Here is a 16,586-nt window from a genome sequence, read left to right as displayed (position 1 = left end):
ATAGGTGGTCCAGCGGACTTGCGACTTCGTCGCTCCTCCCGGGACTTCGTCCCTCGCTCACTTTCACAGTCAAGTTGTGGCAAGTCTAGGTGTGGCAAAGTTAACAAATAAATAAATACATAGTTTTTGAGTGGATGTAGGTGGTGTTGATGATGGCCCTACTAGTCTTCAAACTAGTAAACAGGGCTGGGTGTTCAAAAGCCGATCAACTTAATCCAGGATTAGCGTAAACTTTCGTTTCATGTTCTCAACTTCTTGGTGAAAGTTTCTTTTGCTTATTTTTGTTCTTCAAGATTTAATTCCTCAGAATATCAGCGTTGAACACCATTTGGGAGTAGAGAAATAAAACTCCTTGGTTAATTTTTAATCTGGGATTGGCGTTAATCAGCTTTTGAACAACAGGGCCCAGAAGGGTAATGGGTTGACTCTTGATGTGTCAGAGTAACTCTTTCTTGTAAATTAGCATCTCAAACACCTATACCGCAAGAGTTTTTCTTACCCCGAGCAACATATCTGAAGCTGCCTTCTTGCATCTCTCCACGTACTGTTGTTCATTTGGAACTTGAGGAGGAATAATCACTTTCTTGCTTCTTCTGTTTACTATGCGCCTTTTAATCATTTTTTCTGCAGCCTCTGCCTCAGTGAGAACAAATCCATCTTCAATCATATCCAGGTCTGGAGGTGGACGGCGTCGCAGTGCCAATGTAATAATCTGAAAATGATAATTTTTTACATTGTATTTCTACCATGAAACACAACACAAAGTACAAAACAACAACTATGTGGAAGGCTATACTGAGGAAATCATGACAAATTTTGCCGTGTTATATACCCTTTAAAACATTTAGCTTGCCAAGCTGTTGGGATTTTTACCCAGTACAGACAGCTGGTGGGGTTGCTCATGAAAAGCTCGTGCACCTTTCGTCACATTTGCACCTGACAGAAAGAAAGATTTTGATCATAGCTTAATCTTCTTACCAAATCACCATATTTCTTTAGCTGTAGCGCTTTGTGATGTGTGGTCTGAATTCGTTCGTGTTGAACCAATGCAAGAACAAGTTTCTTTATTAGATCAGTTCGTGGCTTGACGAAGGGATTAATTCTTTTTCTAGTAGGAAACTTTCTATGAGTTTTACAACGAACAGGAATCAAGTTGACGCAAGGAAAGATAGATTTTAGAAACGTTCCATCTTTTAACACTTTCCACACCATCGAAGCCATCTCTTGATTGACCAATTCTGGCTCCCAGGATTTACGACTTTTACACGACGTAGAGAATCTGGGGACAAGAATGGGATGGTTAGGTGACTTCAATAAACATGCACAGCGGATAACATTGATCAAGATGGCGGCCACACGGACTCGTATTCTGGAGAATTTACTAAAGTTTAAACCAAAGAGCCGAGAAAAAAGGAAGCGCTTGTACAAGAACCTTATTACCGCTCTTGTTCAATACGAAAGGATCGAAACAACGATAAATAGATGTCACGATTTGTCAAGAGTCGCGGAAAGGGTTGGTGCAATGATCGATAATCATATCCGAAGCGATGGGTTCGAGGTCGTTGTTTTACCATAACTGAAACAACCCAAACCTAAATGCAAAAATGCCAACCTTAAGGCTTAAACATTCTTTTTCAGGCCTAATGTCAGCATAAGTAAAGGTTTGAGATGTTCCAGCTATGCTGAAACAATGACCTGCAACCCTAACCTCAGTATTAAACCTGTATTAAACCTGCAGTTTGCATCCTCCATCCTCTTTTTCTGTTTTAGATGATAGACCTTGCTAAACAGGGAGATGAAGAAACTATTAACAGCTGGATTACAGTAAGTCGATATGTTTGTTGTGGTCGTTTACCGTTTTTGTAGGTTATTTATACACAAGAGGGGGCTCTTTGCAGGGTTGGGTACTTGGGTATCCTATGTCAGCATTGGGCTGTTTTCCCATAGTATCAAATAAGCAATAAATAACATCGTACTGTCATCTCATAATCAAATTCTCTCTTTTTTTTTTTTCTTCTCTGAAAGAAAAAAGATCAGATACCCAAGGTGTTTGGACATCTTTTGCCTCGCTATGAAGATATGCAAAGTGGATATACAAAAGTGTACAAAATTCCTCCTCGGAAAACAGACTCAGCCAAAATGGGAATTGTTGAGTTTGTTGGAAATGATCTACCACCTCTGCTTCCATCAGATGAGGAACTCAGAAAACTTAAACTTGAAAAACTGAAAGATGATCGCAAAAAGGGGATTCCATTCAATGGAACTCCTGTGTAAACCCATGAAGCTAGAGTTCACTATGGAAGCTTTAAAGCGTTTTGCTTCAATGCTAAAAAAGTACCTCCAGTGCTTAACATCTTTACAGATATCTTCAGCACAAGTTGATATTTGTCTACCCCAAGGAAAGCCAACACTATGACAAATTCGAGCTTGCGCCTTATCTCGAATGAATCTGTCGAGAAAATATATCTCATTGTCCTCTCTGATTCCAGTTGCAACATTTTTAGTTCTTGTTGGAGTCAGTCCTGAATTATTCAGTAAACATTCTGATAATGTCGGTCATTTAAAGAAAATTCAGTTTACGTCGTAACATCCACTTAGGTATACGTCTTTTGGCTGGTTGGTTTTATGGGCGTGCCTGTTTCGTGTCTAAACTTCTCTGCAAGGCTGCAGTCATATTCTTACGCCTATGTTAGCTCTTTAATGAAACTTACTCAACTGAGTTACGATCATTTGATTTTATCACCGGAGTTGATAATGTAAATTGGCCAAGAATCTCTTTACGGTGGCCAATTTACATTATCAACTCCGTTGATAAAACCAGATTTTTGTATACTATCGGTACTTCCCCACTGACGCAGCACCACAGTTTCTTTAGAAACTACCCCCTTCATTCATGAGTTACGATCAATTTGTCAGAATGATATCTCTGCTGCATCATGCGAGCCGAGTATCCCCAAATACATTCCACAGAGCCACCGATGCCATTTTGGTCGTATCTTCTTTAGCAGCTATTGCCACGTTGATCAGCAAACGCAGAAGCGTATTTCAGTTACGGTTGTTGTAGGGATCTCATCGGTAATTATTATTGTCTTATATCTAAAGACGCTAGAAAACGTAAATGGTTAATCATTCTTTTACGTGATTGGATTTTATTGACGCTGTTATTGATATTGTTTCCGTAACATTTGGTGGGAAAAACGAGTATTGCTGTTGCTTGCCTTTCATTCGTGATAGACCCAATCGTATACTCCATACGACAATACCCTTTCGCTAAAGCCTTTCGGGATACTATTACGAGTTTAATCAATTGGTTTGGAAATGCCGTTATTCGATAGCCTCTCAACGGTACGATTTACAAGACGATTGACAAGTAAAAGGTCGAATTTCCCTTAGACTAACCCCTACCCTAAACCCAAATGCTTCGGTCTCATCAACTCCAATTGCCGATGAAAGCGAGTGACAACTTAAATTTGAGTGTTCAGTGTTCACATTGTAGCCAACGGTTTAATCTGTGAGCAAAGAGAAAGAGGTAGCCGTTGTCTTCCTACGGCTATAAAGGAGTGAGCGCTGGCTCATTTCCCGAAACAGCGGCTGATAATCGAGCCTAGGCCTGGACACACTAGGCGACAAGTCACAGCGACAAGTCTCTGCGACAAGTTGCTCCGTGTGTACTACTTGCAAAATAAGTCGCTGCGACACGACGCCTTTTCGGTGCACGCGCAGTGATCTCGTATGAAGGGGAATGTGAACTAGTTTTCTAATTCAATTCGGCTGACCATATGACGCTCTCTCATTGGTTCATTTATATTTTGTCGCAGCGAATTGTTGGCGGAAGTTTACACACAATGCGACAACGCTGCTTTCGCTAATTTTGTCGCTGCGATTACTTCAATATTATAAAAAGGCTCTGAACTTGTACGACGTTGACGACATTAGAACCTGGAGAACAATCTGTCCTAGGTGTAACACAGCGAGGTCTCTCCTATGCCCGCTAACGTGCTGCTTCTAGCAATTTGGACTTCCGCTTTGTTTCCTCTCAAGTTTCATGCTTACATATTAGTAGCTTTAATTATTAAGTATTTTTATATAAATAATTAACGAGGGATCCACTGTAATTGGCTATGCTGTAGTGGTCTCCCCGCCTAATAATTTTTTTTTTTTTTCTTTTCTCCTTGTATTATTTTTTCTATTTTTACCTATATATTTATATTGTATTCCAGTTAGGCGAAGCTAAATAAATAAATAAATAAATAAGTAGCACGAACTCAAACTGGTTTGAATTCGTGCGACAGGTCGCGGCGACAAAATTCTGCCGCAGCGACAATGATTTTCATAAAATTCACCGTGTCACACACACGAGGCGAATTGTTGCGGACTTTTCCCCGCGGCGTGTCGCAGCGACTTATCGCTTAGTATGTCCCGGCCTTAAAGCCGTAGAGAGCGCTACACTTCAGAACGTGTGCTGAGTCTGATGACTCCGTTTAGTGTGACAGGCCCTTTTATTAACAAAAAAAATTCAAGGGATCATGTGTCAGAAGGAAAGTAAAAATACTAAAGGTGCAAAATTGCAAGATTCCTTCATCAAAGTAATGTGCGCAAGAAAAAGCTAAAAGGGAATCTGCGACCGGGCAGTACGCCGCGCCCTCTCTAAAGAAAAGAAGGCCTGATCGCAGGTTAACTAAAAATCAACATAGTTACTTCCATCGTACGCTTAAGTTTCACATTGGAGCTAATCATATGCTGCAAATTCATGTGATCCTTGACTTTCACCAGTGCTAAAGTGATTCGAGGTTGAGATGGTGTCTTAACTTACACCATGACCTTATCATTTGGATTACTCGCTTCGTGATTGGTCACACATCTTGCCACATCTTTTCAGCCTCTCTCTGAAGACTTCGTCGCGTGCTTTGTAGGTCAGCGGTCGGCATGTAATTGCTTGAATTTGGAATCAGCAGATGCAATTGCTTATCTTTTTCATAGACCCTGTAAACAAACTGCGTTAAAGGTGCCTTCACTTGTCTTGTTATGTTGAATGGACGCTAGGGTGTTGTGCCTTCCAGTCTGTAGTTGATTTCCTAAACTTCTTTGAAGGTAAACAACACATGCGATCTTTTTCTGAGTTGTTTGAATTTCTTCACATCAAACTACAGCCCCAAAAATAGCCATTCAATCCTTGTTGCCTGGATGTTACTGAATACTTAACTCCTCTCATTTGCGCGAGAAACTGAGTAAGTGTCAGCTCCTTTAATTTGTCAAGGATCCAGTCTTTTCACCAGGTATTCATCGTTTTCTCCTTTTGCTATCTTTTTCTTTAGACTGGAACTGCCTCTTTACCTATAATTGTGAGGATAAGATTTAAAAAAAAAAACTATTGGTGAGTGTGAGTTTCTGCCACATGGTTAGAGTAGCTTAGACGCAATTATCACCTGTTCACTGGTTCGCACCACTTTAGGAATGTCACCCTCCAGATTAGGAATATTCACATTTGCGCCATGTGCTAATAAAAGCTTGACCATATTTTCCATATCCCGACCGCTGGCCGTGTGCAATGGTGTGTTTCCAGCAAACGTCACTTTGTTCACGTCAGCGCCACGTGATATCAAGTATTCTGTCACGCTGTAATTGTCTGCTTCCACTGCGTGATGTAAAGGTGTGCGACCACTGTTGGAATCCTAATGATGGTGCAAAAGAAAAATGACACCTCTTCTATAGGAAAAACAACACATAAAGCGGTTGTTTTTCCTATAAAACTTCGATTGCTGAAGGACAAGAGTCTCTACGACACCTCTTCATTAAAATTGCCAGGTTCAGCATAAATCATCTTCTCTTCCACAGCTGCAAGAGAAACGCATTTCGACAATTTCATTCCTAGCAGTGCAGAGGGATAGTTGTCACCTGTCCTTAATTTTTCCCGTGTATCCGCGATTTATCCATAAAAGACTACATCTCTGGAAAGCGACTGGGTTACAATACTGATGATAATGATAATGAACTTTATTACTTAAGTGTCAAGTATATTTAGCGCTGAGGCACTTGTTGGGGACACCGCGGCTGTACAGAAATCAACTCGCATGAAATCGTAGGTTGGTTTTTGAGGAGAGGGAAAAACCGGAGTACACCCGGAGAAGAACCTCTCGGAGCAGAGTAGAAAACAAACAAAGTCAACCCACAGATGACGCCAAGTCTGGGAATTGAACCCGGGCATTGGTGGGAGGCAGGTGCTCTTACCACTGCGCCATCCATCAGTGCGCCCCTCGAATGATGAACTTCACCACTTTTTTCCTCAAAAGACTCATCTCCGAGGTGCAATTTTTTCTAGCAAATTGCCGAGTCCAATAGAGGTTTTGCACGGCAGCCATGTTGCATGACAGGCACAATGAAAATGTTTTAAATTAGAAAGAACATTTGTTCCCGTAGGAAAAAGAATCTATTGTTCCTGTCATGCAACATGCATGGCTGCCGTGCAAAACCTCTATTTGAGTTTTACCGACCTCTTCATCAATGTCAGCTCCCATATCAAGGATCGTTGCAATTAACTGTTTATTTCCGTTCAAAGTCGCGACATGTAGGGCAGAGAGCCCTGAAAAAGGAAGCAAAACAATTTTTCATCGTTTAACCTGCACTGTAAGCTTCATAAGTGTTTCAAGTGCTGCGAGTTTTTAAAAACTATCTCCGTTGAAGCACGAGTTGTTATTTTCCAAGGAAATGACGATCGTTTCGTTTTGTTCTTTTTACAGGTGTCATTATTTGCTTGCCTCTGCTTTTAAATACACACAACCTTGAATAACCAAAATAACAGTTATTGTTTGCACATACAACTAAACTGGAAACACATACCACCACTGAGATAAAAAATTTCCTCTTTTTTGATTACCTTTTGAATTTTTCAATTCCAATTGGATCTCGGCAACACTGTTTATCCTTGTGACGTCACGCATAGCATACACACAATTGACGTCATTATCTTGACAGGCCAAATGAAGAGCTGTCTGTCCATGCCTGTCCATCAAGTTGACGTCTGCCCCGCTTTCAATCAGCTTTCGTACCATGTGTATTTGATGGGTGATAACGGCAAGATGTAGTGGAGTCTACAACAATACGATTCCAGTCACGGTATTAAAATTCCATTCCTTGGCCAACTGGGTCAAAAAGTCGGTAAGGTAGGGGAAATTCCGAGCCCTCCCCCAACCTTCCTTTTATGACGATCTGAGGTGGCAAACTTTTTCCGTAACAAGAAAACCAAAATTGTAGGTCTTTCGAAATTGAAACTAACGCCGTCGTGTGTCAATGGTGAATTTTGTGTTATTAAAGTAACGACTACTTCTTAGAAACCTTCTCACTTCAACCATAGAAGATTTTGGTTTTCACTCAAGTGATCAGCGGGTGTGTCTTAAATCAAAGTGAAATAAATAGTTTGTATAAGAATAAAGTTTAGTTCCTGAAGGACTACTTTGTGACAACATGGCCCAGTTTTTTTAAGGACACCAACATGGGGGCCGTGACGTCTTGTGAAAACCAAACTAAACCAAGGATTAGTATTCGAGTTCGACTATGAGTACTGAGCATCTGCATTAGGTCTCGAGGTTCCCTCCAATTCACCACCAACTTCACACGTCCAAGTTAATTTCAGAATTAATTCACTTCAAGTATCTGTCTGACCACCGGAGCTCGAACTAAGAAAACAATAAGACCAGTTCGTTACCTGTCTGAGTTTGTTGTAAATATCAACTCCTCTGGCCTTCATTCTCTGGATAAAAAAGTCAGTCAACGGTTGGTCCTCCTGAACAATGGCGATGTGAAGAAATCTGGACGAGATGGAGGAAAATCATAATGAGAAACGTAAAGTTACCTATCAAAAGAACTTGTCTTTGCCTAAAAGAAAACTTAGTTCGGGATAAATAAGCCTCGTTTATCACAATGACAAATTTGTCGTGAATCCAGAGGACCCGCAGAATTGACTTGAATTTTCATACCATGGGTGACTGCTAGAAAATTGCCCATTTTGCATTTTATACAAAAAAGAGTTGGTCACAGTGACCAACGGTAAAGGATGAGCAGGAGTGGTGCTGATGCAATGTTTCGTTAAGTGTCGGTGTTGCGGTCAGAGTAAATGGTGCTTTGGGAGTTGCCAACTTAGTTATAGATATGGCTCGATAATGATTGCACTGCGTTCGCAACAAACGCCAACTATGATCTTTAGAACAGAACCAATCCTTCTTAAAATAAATAGAGATTGCAAAACCTTTCCTTTATTCCCATGATTAATTAGATCTCAAACAATAAGCGAAAACAATCCCTCCGCACGTACATTCAGTTGTGCACGTGACAGATTACGTGAATTTCCACACGATTCGACCCGTTTGATGCACATGACATGCTCTCTTTTCTTTCAAGGAATGACAGGAAGACGTTTCCACTGGCCGAGAACCCTACTCACGTCATCTGAACGCGTGCCAAGTTATGAACAGGAATTCGTTGCTTTCATGGAAGAAACGAAAGGGCAGACGCTAGTTAAAACTCCACGAAAAAATCTTCTTTCGAAACCGCTCGAAAAAAACATATTTTTAAATATTTTATGCTCAAATCCACAATTATTGAATTTCATGTTTTTCTGGATGCTTTTTCATTCCAAGAGACATAAGCAAGTAATTTTGCTCTTAATCACTTTCATTTGTAGAGAAACACATTCTCAAGGACTTGTAGTTTTGATCTTCATTAACTAAAATGAAACCGTGAATCGCAATTGAATTGGAGAATCTTAATGGCAAAGAAAATGGCATCCCCGGGTGGCATCCCTTCTTGTATCAGACTATCAACACATTTTTGTCACGCTCTTTCTCCGCACTCAAAATTATGCGGAAAATCAGAGACAACGGGAAGCCGGAGTATCTTCGTCAACTGATCCGCAGACTGAATTGCAGTAAGATGTATCCTACTTTCCTAAAAACGTGTTTCAAATTAGACAGATAAGCCATGGAGTTTCGGTTTTCCTTTCGTACCAACCTTCGCACTATTGCCGTCAAGGATACGGAGGTTAATTTAAGCCTGGTTTCCATATGATCTCCAACGGTCTGTGATCGGTCTGCGCCACGTCGCAGACACAAGAAAATGTGAGTCCCTGGCGTTTTCGGCGATCTGCGGCACACGGTCTGGATGATCGGGAAAGTTGAATCTAGTTTTACTTTCCCGACCGTTTAGTCGGTCTTCCGACTAAGACATTTTTCAATGAAAACGCGTGTCTGAGAATCGGCGAAACACCATTGTTCGCCTTGAAACACATCCAATCCGACTCGAAGTAAGTGCGCTCCTTTTTTCTCCTCGCTTCGCAGAGGATTAGTGGTACGCTTGTCTGTGATCGTTTCAGATTTAAATGGCAACATTTGCCTCCTGTGTTTATCGTCTGCGATAAGACCGACGCAGACAGCTTCCGATGGTCCCAACGTTGCACATCATACGGATACCAGGCTTTAGAAACTTCGAAAGCATCAGATTCTCATATACCGACAGAGAAAATTTTGCGTTAAAAATTGTCATTTTTCAAGGTTAAAACAATGTTAAAAAGAGACCGCTTAAGTCATATTCCAGCTGCAGATGACTTGAATGGTCGAAAAAGTTTGTTTTTTAGTTTTTCTCGAAAGCTTATGCTATGGACAAATTTCGTGGCTTTAGTTTTTTAACACTGAAATCGAGTTCAACAAAATTCTTTTTGGTGTTTATTCAAGGTTTCCACGCCAGAGTCAGTAATCCCATCACAAAGGGCGAAAGAACTTGATGAGGCAAGCAGTGAAAGTGAAGTAAAGTTAAAGACTAATAATTCCTTAGCAACATTTTCTTGAGCTCTTACGTATCTCCATCTTCATCCTGAGCAAATAAATCAGGCATTGGTAATGTTTCCGCTACCGTCCGCACACACTGGCCACCTTGTCCACTGCGGCTTGAATATGACTGTGTCTCCGTCGATGAAACTGATGAGGACTGAGACGGTGAGGACCCGAAACAAGTTGCCTCCCTCGTGGCACTTTCATTTAGCTCATCGCGCTCGATAGCACAAAAATTATCCGAAGTAGCTTTCGGAGGGCTTTCTGTCGGGTGATCGGCAACCTTCGCCTGTTGAGTCACGCAGGAGTTGTTTTCGTCCAAGGCTGTAGCTGAATCCTCTTTTTCCGGTGTCAAACCTTCTCCTTTCTCTTCTGTAGATGAAAGTCTTTGGTGACGTTCTAGGTCTTCTGCTGAAAGTAACAAGGCTTTATTCAAGCCACGACTGACGTACTTCTGATGAAAATTTTTTGGCGGAAATCAATCATATTAAAATGTGCTTACACATCACATTTTTGCGATGACTTACCACCACAAGCCATGAAACCGTGTTCTTCCACACTGTCCCCTCCTTCTGCATTTCAGGGTTCAAAATAGAATGTATCATGATTCAACGTTTACCCTGTTGTAGTCAATGAGTGATAAAGCCATCTTCCTTTCGCTTGCTGTAAATACACGTACGTTTATCACACAAAAGTTTCATTATGCGATATCTGTCCAATCACAGAGCGCAAGACTGAGGGGTTTCCCCGAGAACCCTCCCGAGAACCCATATTGAATATCCGACCCTTTTTCTAATTGCGTTTTTTGTAACTTATTTTTATGATGTGCTGCTCCCGAACATTGAGAAAAAAAATTAATCATAAGAATCATGAGAGACGTACCACCACCGATCAATATATGCAACTGAAGGTTCACAAGAGTTTGCTTCCTCACGTGCCCCTTCCGTGCACTATATCCAGCCAGAGTAAAAACAATATTAAGGCTCTAAATAACAATGAATCTTCTGATAAATCAGCTTCATTTTGGTGTCCAGCAATTCACTGGAAAAAAAAAAAAAAAAAAAGAACATGTCACGCAATCGACAGCGACGATGGTAAATAATTCGCACCCAGATTCCTCTCGACCTTACTTTCAAAATGGCGGATTATTCGCCTTGATGAAAATTTAACCTCTCCGTGAAGTCCAGAAAAGCCCCTAATATGAAACTAGAAAATTGGATCATGATTTATCACTGATCGAAGCTTTCAAACATGCATTAACTTGAAGGCCAGAAACTTCAGGGAAAGTAACTCCATCCAGATAAGCTTATAGAATGAATCATCACTACTGACAGCTGTAGCAATGGCGCTTTGTACGTTGTGAAAATATTATCACAAATGGAGATGGCTGCAAATAATCCTGATTTACAGAACGACACCATTAACATCATCCTTGAATTTGAGTCTCCAGAATGTGATGCACATAGAGAGAATGGGATTGAAAAGAATGAAGTCAATGGTGGAATTGCAGTGAATTTGATTCAAATTTCACCGGAATTACTTGCATCAGCTGTTTCATCACCAATTTTATCCCGAAGTGCTGAAAATAACCCAGAGAGCTCTACCATTCAATTACAGGGGACACCAAGAAGTGGTGTTCCTAGCAGACGCAAAAGGTATAATCCACAGAGTAAAAATTCAAGAAAATCAAAGTCAAATTTGACATCACCTTCAGTGGCAGATCCAATGATTTTTCATACAAATCCTACTTCAGTTATCAGTTGTCAACAGCAGTCATTTAATCAGTGCAATGAAAACAAAAAATATGCATGTATACAGCTGGTTCACAGCAAAGCCAAGCAACAAGAGGTTACAATGGATTCACCTCAACAAAATGCCACAAATGAGAAAGAAGGTACCCAGATCAGCAATGCCACAAAGTTGGCTCTTAAGAACTTTTTGAAACGTAAGTCTACTGGAAATGGTAGCGAGACTAACCAGAACAAAGAAACTGGTAGTCCTGAAATGGAAGGTGCTTTGCCTACTAATGAGGATGGAGGCTTATCAAAGGAAGATGAAATATCTTTGGAGAATGAGAGCTGCATTGCAAACTGCCAGTCAACTACTCCCACGGGGGTCAAGGGCAAAGAAATATCACAACAAGCAGATGTTACACAGCCTAATGATGACTGCAGTCAAGAAGAAGAAGAAAAGAGAGATGACATCACTGTGACGACTGACCAAAGCATTAAGGAGAAACCACTTTCTAGTAAGTTCAAATATGAAAAAACGGTACTAAATAAAAAGTCGTCTGACTGTTTTGCCAAGTGCTGTGATTATAAACCCGTGGTGATGAGTGAAGATGTGAACTTGAAGTTTAGAGATAAGAATAATACATTTTTGGTAATCACTGATCCTTTGTGTTGTCTGTAGAGATGGCAAGTGCAACTTCTCTTTGTGTTACTGAAGATGAAACTATGACGGTCACTGAGGAGGTGGATATTCTCGTGCTAGATTTAGTTTTGGAGGCTACACATAGCACAGACCAAGCAGAAATATCTCAGTCAAAAGTACATTCAGGTAACAGGGCTCTTTTTACAGCTTTTTTGACTGAAGTTTAAATCGTTCACCCCATAAAATTCAGTCAGTCTACATCCTTGTCCACATCCGTTGTCTAAGATAGGCCCTCGGATATTGTGTATGCATTTCATTAATTTTTATTTGTTTAATTAAGACAATAAGGTGTTTTATTGCAGAAAAACACCTTGCATCTCATTTCTCCCTCATTAACAAGCAAAAGAGCACATTGTATCAGGCCTTGTTCCTTTAAAGGGAGAGTTTCACGTCTCTGTGCATGGGAAAACTGTAGCATCAGCCCATTAAATTCCGTTGTTATCGAAACAATCCAAGGTATTGATGCAGGAAACGGAAACAATGCCATAGGAGAGGAATTACTCATTTGAATTACTTTTGCAATCATTACCTTTGTGTTATGAACCTACTGTATGCAAATAGATAACTCATGGGTTATGACAACCCCGGAGGGGGAGGGGATCCCGTATAAAATGGACGGGGGTGCTCGCCGTACCTTTTAGGGGTTAAGAAAACCCGTTTTTGGTACCTTTTAGGGTGTTCAGCCTCAAAAGTTCCACAGCAGGAGCTTTAGCGGTACCTTTTAGTGTATTGAGCCAAAAAATCATGACAGGAGACACTTGACAATTACACTCTACCTAATTTTAAATTTTGGCTAATTAAAACCCGTAATTTGGTACCTCTTAGGGGTGAAAAATATTTCATACCACACCCAAAAGACAGGGTCTTGGTACCTCTTAGAGGTTCTTTTAAAAATTTCTGATTATATGGGAGTGTCCCCCCCCCCCCCACCCCATGACAACTTGTGCGTATAATTAAAATGTTTGACCCGTACAATAAATTCAATGGTCAAAACTAAATGTTACAGTAATATTAATAATTTTCTGTGTATACCCACAGTATCTTCCACCAAAGCTAGGCCTCATTCATTCAGTGTGATTAGTGAATATCATCTGGTTCAGTAAGAAATCGTAAAATTTACAATTGCTTCCACCACAGCTTGGCCATGCACAAAACTGTGAAACTGTCCCCTTAAAAACTGAACTAATTTTCCACAATCCCACACTTCACTCCCAGGTTTTCTGATGACTTGTTTAGATGCTCCATAACTCTAAGTTTTCTTTATGCAACTCTAAAAAGGAGAAAATTAATTTCTGTGTTACTTTGTAGGAGCCAAAAAAGAGAAGACCAAGAAATCTTTTGAATGTGTGGAATGTGGAAAATATTTTGATTCAAACAAAGGATATAAACGACATTTGAATATTCATTATGATATAAGGCCCCATAAGTGCAATGAATGTGAAAAATCCTTTCGTCAACGAGGCCATCTTGATAAGCATAAGCTTCTGCATTCTAATGAAAAGCCATTTGTCTGTCAATACTGTGGACATGGCTTTAGATGCAAGTATTTACTCCGTGACCATGAGCGAATCCACACTGGAGAGAAACCTTGTAAGTGTAATATTTGTGGTGAGATGTTCCGCAGCTTAGGTGTTGTATCAGACCACCAAAGGAATGTACACAAGATTCGTCCTCCAAGATCTCGTAGCAATGCCAGTGTGAGAAAGACCAGCTTTGAGTGTAGTATATGTAGGAAGACTTTCAGTTGGTCAAGCGCACTCTCAGCTCATAAAAAAACTCACAGTGATGTCTGGGCATACAAGTGTAACAAGTGTCCAAAGGTTTTCAAACTTTACAGTAATTTATGGAACCACAAGCGGTCACATTCAAACATTAAGCCCTTTAAGTGTGACCTGTGTGGACAGCACTTAAAACGACGTGGAAATCTAAAACGACATCTTCTCACTCAGCATGATCCAGAGGAAGCTGAAATGTGCCTGAAAACAAGTCAAGAGTTTGCAGTCTCTCGGACTCGTGCAAGGAAAGCTTATTAAATACTTGCGTTTGAATTATTATCATTACTGATTTTGTGTATCATATCTAGATTAAATAAAGCTTTTGAAGTGAAAAATGAAGTTTGAGTGAGATTATTGCCCACGCAGGGATTTTGCGTCTTCCCAAGGAAGCATCATTGTAGCTTGCGCGTATATAGAAAGTCCGGGGGGGGGGGGGGGGACTCTCATATACAAAGGTGAGGGATGCTCGTCGGAAATTTTAAATTAAACCCCTAAGGGAGACCAATCTGGGCGTGGCCTAGGCTTTTTTTGACCCCCAAAAGAGACCACATTAAAACACAGAGAAATAAAAGATACAGTGCCTTTTAATGATGGCAAAGACATTATCATCTAATACTTTCACCAACGTGAAGAAATTTAAAAGTGTAAAGATACACTTTTATATTTCTTTGCGCGGAACCCTTTTTTTCTTACGTCACGCGTTTGTGACGTCCCATATTGACTATTGCAACTAATTACTATTCGGGATCCCAAAGTACCAGATCTTGTGTCATACCTTGGTGGTCAGACAGATGCAGTCTCACCACAAAAACATTTCTTACCTTTTCGAGTACTTCTCAACGTCGGAATTTGTCCAAAACTTTCCACAAAAACGTTTTTTTTCTTGCTTTATTCAGAGAGAAATTTTGCTTGCCGGCGAAAATAATTTTACCTTAGCAACGGGTAGCGCAATCATTTGCCATATAAGGTCAAACTAAGGTATATGGTCTGATCACCGAGATTGAGTAAACCAATCAGAGCTCGAGAAATGCATTATCCGAGGTTGAGAATTTAATAATGATTATTAATCTTTGTTCGCACTTTTGATACATGACCAGAAAAATCCAAATTATTGTCTTTCCATTCCAAATATCACTAACGTATCCTTTAAAGTGAATGAAAAGTTATAGTCAGTATCACCAAGCACTGGACCCTGGTATTTGCTCTCATTACCAACATCCCATTCTCTATGTACTACTGATTGCCTGCTCTGCAATCATGAGATAAACCCTGCGTGGCCATAAGTACAAAACAATACAAACGGCCAGGCGTGGTGTCCCGCAACTTGCATCGTTAATACCGTAAGCTTTAAGCTTGTAGTTGAGAGAAGAAATGGATACTGAATTACATAAAACGCTTTGGAGAGATCCATAGAGACAATCGCAACAAGCGAGGACGTGAGTTGTTTTCCCTTTTAACTTGTCTTATCACTACCACCTTTATATTGCCAAGTATCCTTTCCTCCATAATATTTTAACTTTACTTTAATAGGGATACCCCTAAAACAGTGTACACTATACTAGGAGATAAAAATAATTAAATAACATGTCAAATCTAAAATACCTCATTACATGAAATTTTCGCGACACGTTAATTTCGCGAATTTCGCGATTTAAAAAAAATCGCGAAATTTGAGTGACGCGAAAATTAAATGTCGCTGAAATAACATGACGCAAAAATTAATTGACTCACATTATGTCAATAACTAAAACAGCGACTTTATTACACACGTTTATAACAATCATTTTGAGCTATTCTGTGGTAATGTTCTGGTCCTCTCCATCGCTACTGCTTTCCGTCTCTACTCCAGGTAGCACTTCTTTTGTACAATCCTCAAACTGTCCATTTACTAGCTCCTTGAGTGTGTCTCACTCAAAAAGGCGAAAATTAAAGTGAGTCAAAATGCAAAATTTACGCAAAATCGCGAAATTAAGGTGTCGCGAAATATGCGAACCTCAAAATCGCGAAATTAACGTGTCGCGAAAATTTCATGTAATAAGGTAGATATCTACAATATAAAATTACTATTTACAGGATTCTATCTACACTAAAATTTAATATTATAATAACCTGATCATGGAACTTATTGTAGGCATTATATCATTAATGAAGGGAAAAATATCAGTAGTTTCAGGTAACTCATTCCAGGCTACTATTGAACTTGGATAGAATGAATATTTATAGACGTTACAACTGGATTGAATATGACGGACAGGAAATGCATTGGGGGCTCGAGAAGCCCTTGTTAGTGAATATACTTTAGGTGGAAGGGAGATACCAACTAAACTTTGTTGGATATTATAAAACGTTGATAATTGGTACGAAAGTCTGCGCTGTTCAAGATTGTCCCAACCAAGCTGTTTTAACATGGGAGTAACATGACTAAAATTTGAGTAGTCTGTACGGGTCCGTAAACTCCCACAACCGCAAACAATCCCTAAACTGTACCGCAAATGATACCAGGGGCCCGTTTCTCGAAAGTCCCGAAAACGATCCGGGCTCGAAAAGCCATTTGTGAAAC

General features: G+C 40.1%; 4 protein-coding genes across 8 annotated transcripts in view; 2 read left to right on the top strand and 2 right to left on the bottom strand.

Annotated features, from left to right (window-relative positions):
• The window catches only part of LOC138028342 (uncharacterized), a 5,350-nt gene extending 3,583 nt beyond the window's left edge, over window positions 1-1,767 (bottom strand). For both annotated transcript variants that reach the window (XM_068875841.1, XM_068875840.1), the window contains exons 1-3: window positions 1,733-1,767; window positions 979-1,279; window positions 500-712 (exon numbers count right to left, since the gene is read on the bottom strand). In XM_068875841.1, the coding sequence (XP_068731942.1) occupies window positions 500-712; window positions 979-1,279; window positions 1,733-1,752 (534 nt within the window). In that variant the 5' untranslated portion in view covers window positions 1,753-1,767. The remainder of the gene's footprint in view (window positions 1-499; window positions 713-978; window positions 1,280-1,732) is intronic.
• On the top strand, window positions 1,310-2,527 carry LOC138028346 (large ribosomal subunit protein bL17-like). The gene is made up of 3 exons (XM_068875847.1): window positions 1,310-1,513; window positions 1,771-1,824; window positions 2,026-2,527. Exons 1-3 carry the CDS (start codon window positions 1,346-1,348, stop codon window positions 2,272-2,274), a joined length of 471 nt encoding a protein of 156 aa, XP_068731948.1. The 5' UTR covers window positions 1,310-1,345; the 3' UTR covers window positions 2,275-2,527.
• A 1,953-nt stretch (window positions 2,528-4,480) lies between these two features.
• LOC138028340 (B-cell lymphoma 3 protein homolog) lies at window positions 4,481-10,519 on the bottom strand. Of its 4 annotated transcripts, XR_011127643.1 has the most exons (8): window positions 10,346-10,519; window positions 9,845-10,229; window positions 7,703-7,805; window positions 6,875-7,088; window positions 6,492-6,580; window positions 5,786-5,835; window positions 5,427-5,672; window positions 4,481-5,334 (listed from the first exon to the last, which is right to left on the bottom strand). XR_011127643.1 is itself a non-coding variant. In XM_068875838.1 (7 exons), exons 1-7 carry the CDS (start codon window positions 10,356-10,358, stop codon window positions 5,281-5,283), a joined length of 1,065 nt encoding a protein of 354 aa, XP_068731939.1. In that variant the 5' UTR covers window positions 10,359-10,519; the 3' UTR covers window positions 4,481-5,280. The 4 variants fall into 4 exon arrangements, 3 of the variants coding, with proteins under 3 accessions (XP_068731939.1, XP_068731937.1, XP_068731938.1); XM_068875838.1 differs by lacking the exon at window positions 6,492-6,580; XM_068875836.1 differs by lacking the exon at window positions 5,786-5,835 and having other exon boundaries at window positions 10,346-10,518.
• Window positions 10,520-10,933: 414 nt separating this feature from the next.
• Window positions 10,934-14,361, top strand: LOC138028339 (zinc finger protein 391-like). The gene is made up of 3 exons (XM_068875835.1): window positions 10,934-12,066; window positions 12,231-12,377; window positions 13,560-14,361. Exons 1-3 carry the CDS (start codon window positions 11,196-11,198, stop codon window positions 14,282-14,284), a joined length of 1,743 nt encoding a protein of 580 aa, XP_068731936.1. The 5' UTR covers window positions 10,934-11,195; the 3' UTR covers window positions 14,285-14,361.
• Window positions 14,362-16,586: the final 2,225 nt, after the last annotated feature.

Source organism: Montipora capricornis, chromosome 13, assembly GCF_036669925.1.
Source record: "Montipora capricornis isolate CH-2021 chromosome 13, ASM3666992v2, whole genome shotgun sequence".
Classification (NCBI taxonomy): domain Eukaryota; kingdom Metazoa; phylum Cnidaria; class Anthozoa; order Scleractinia; family Acroporidae; genus Montipora; species Montipora capricornis.
The sequence above is the reverse complement of the archived record's forward strand: the minus strand, read 5'-3'. Positions and strand labels throughout refer to the sequence as shown.